The sequence below is a fragment of the Helobdella robusta genome (genome assembly GCF_000326865.2).
Source record: "Helobdella robusta unplaced genomic scaffold HELROscaffold_364, whole genome shotgun sequence".
Lineage (NCBI taxonomy): Eukaryota > Metazoa > Annelida > Clitellata > Rhynchobdellida > Glossiphoniidae > Helobdella > Helobdella robusta.
Window position 1 is genome coordinate 2,817 of NW_008704759.1, and position 1,491 is coordinate 4,307.

Consider the following 1,491-nt stretch of genomic DNA (forward strand, 5'->3'; position numbering starts at 1 on the left):
TTTGTTATATGTATTCATCATCAACAACAACCGCCATACTATTAATGACCGCGAAAACCCCATTATCATCTTTTCTGCCACTAGTACTATCATCAACACTATATATATGTATTCATCATCAACAACAACCGCCATACTATTAATGACCGCGAAAACCCCATTATCATCATTTCTGCCACTAGTACTATCATCAACACTATTAATATTATTGTTACCACTATTATTATTATTATTATTATTATTAAATAGGATTTTATAATTATTTCATTATTAATATTTGGTATTATTATTATTATTATTATTATAAAACATGAGAGTCGAATTTTCGCGGTTCACTGTTTTTAGAGTAATATTCATGTTTTTAGAACGTTTTAAAGTACAAAGTTTGTTATTTTAGATAGGAAATGTTATTTGCTGCATAAACTGGATTAAATTTAATCTTAAATTCAAAATTTTGCTTAATTTTACAAGTGTTTAAAGTTTAATTCGTTTTTTAATAATGGCTGTCAAAACTAAATGCCCGCATTGTTTAAAAGACTTTATTTGTAACAATAAACACCTGTGGCGGTGCACAAAATTATCTATACAATCTAATATCAACGCTAATAACATAACAAATGATAATATTTCAAATTCAGTAAATATCCAAGAAAATAATCTGAACTCTTTAATTGATAATAATTTACCTGTCAATTCGGATAATTTGTATAATTTACCTGCCAATTCGGATAACAGGAATAATTTACTGAAAAATTCAAATAGTTTGTCTGAAAATTCGAATAATTCAGATAGTTTAATAAAGTGCTGCTGTGGAAAGTTTTGTAAAGGACGGACAGGATTAATAATGCATAAAAGATCATGCCAAACGTCCAAGCTTCTGTATTTTCATCCAGTGGTTGACAAAGAGTCTGCCTCGACGACTGCAACGCTCAACAACGCTCAAAAATCGCCATCGACATCGACAACAGAAGATGCTTTCACATCTACAACTTTAAACAGCGTTCGTCTACCAATGCCGCCATCGTCGTCGTCAGGTGTGGCCACTTCCTCAATTACAGAACTCAACAAAGTCCACCGGTCGCCACCGCCGTTGTCACCTAATGAGGCTACTTCTGAGTTTAAGCAAATCAACAGCATACAACAACCAACACAGTCGTCGTCGCCAGTGGAGGCCCACACTGCTCCATCCGCCAGACTCCTGCCAGGTATAAAACTTCCCCGTACAAGACGAGATTGGGAAGAGGCAAACGCATATTTCCATGCTGAGTTAAATTCAGTTCAACAATTTAATTTACAAATATTTTGAAAAATCTCATGGTACCATTAATAAAAGAATAACAATAGACCAAAACCGTTCAATTAACCAACTGAAAAAAGATTTGGCCAAACTAAAAAAAAATTGTAAAAAACAATAACAGCCAACAAATCAAAAAAGAAATTATCTCAACAAGTAAACTAATTAGAACAAAATTGAGATACAAAAAGGCTGAC

At 32.7% G+C, this 1,491-nt stretch overlaps 1 protein-coding gene across 1 annotated transcript; it reads left to right on the forward strand.

The window, feature by feature from the left end:
* Positions 1-310: 310 nt before the first annotated feature.
* HELRODRAFT_184363 (hypothetical protein) lies at positions 311-1,306 on the forward strand (the record flags this gene model as incomplete). The annotated part of the gene is made up of 2 exons (XM_009023516.1): positions 311-383; positions 639-1,306. The coding sequence occupies 2 exons, from the start codon at positions 311-313 to the stop codon at positions 1,304-1,306; spliced, it is 741 nt and encodes a 246-aa protein (XP_009021764.1).
* Between the last annotated feature and the right edge of the window lie 185 nt (positions 1,307-1,491).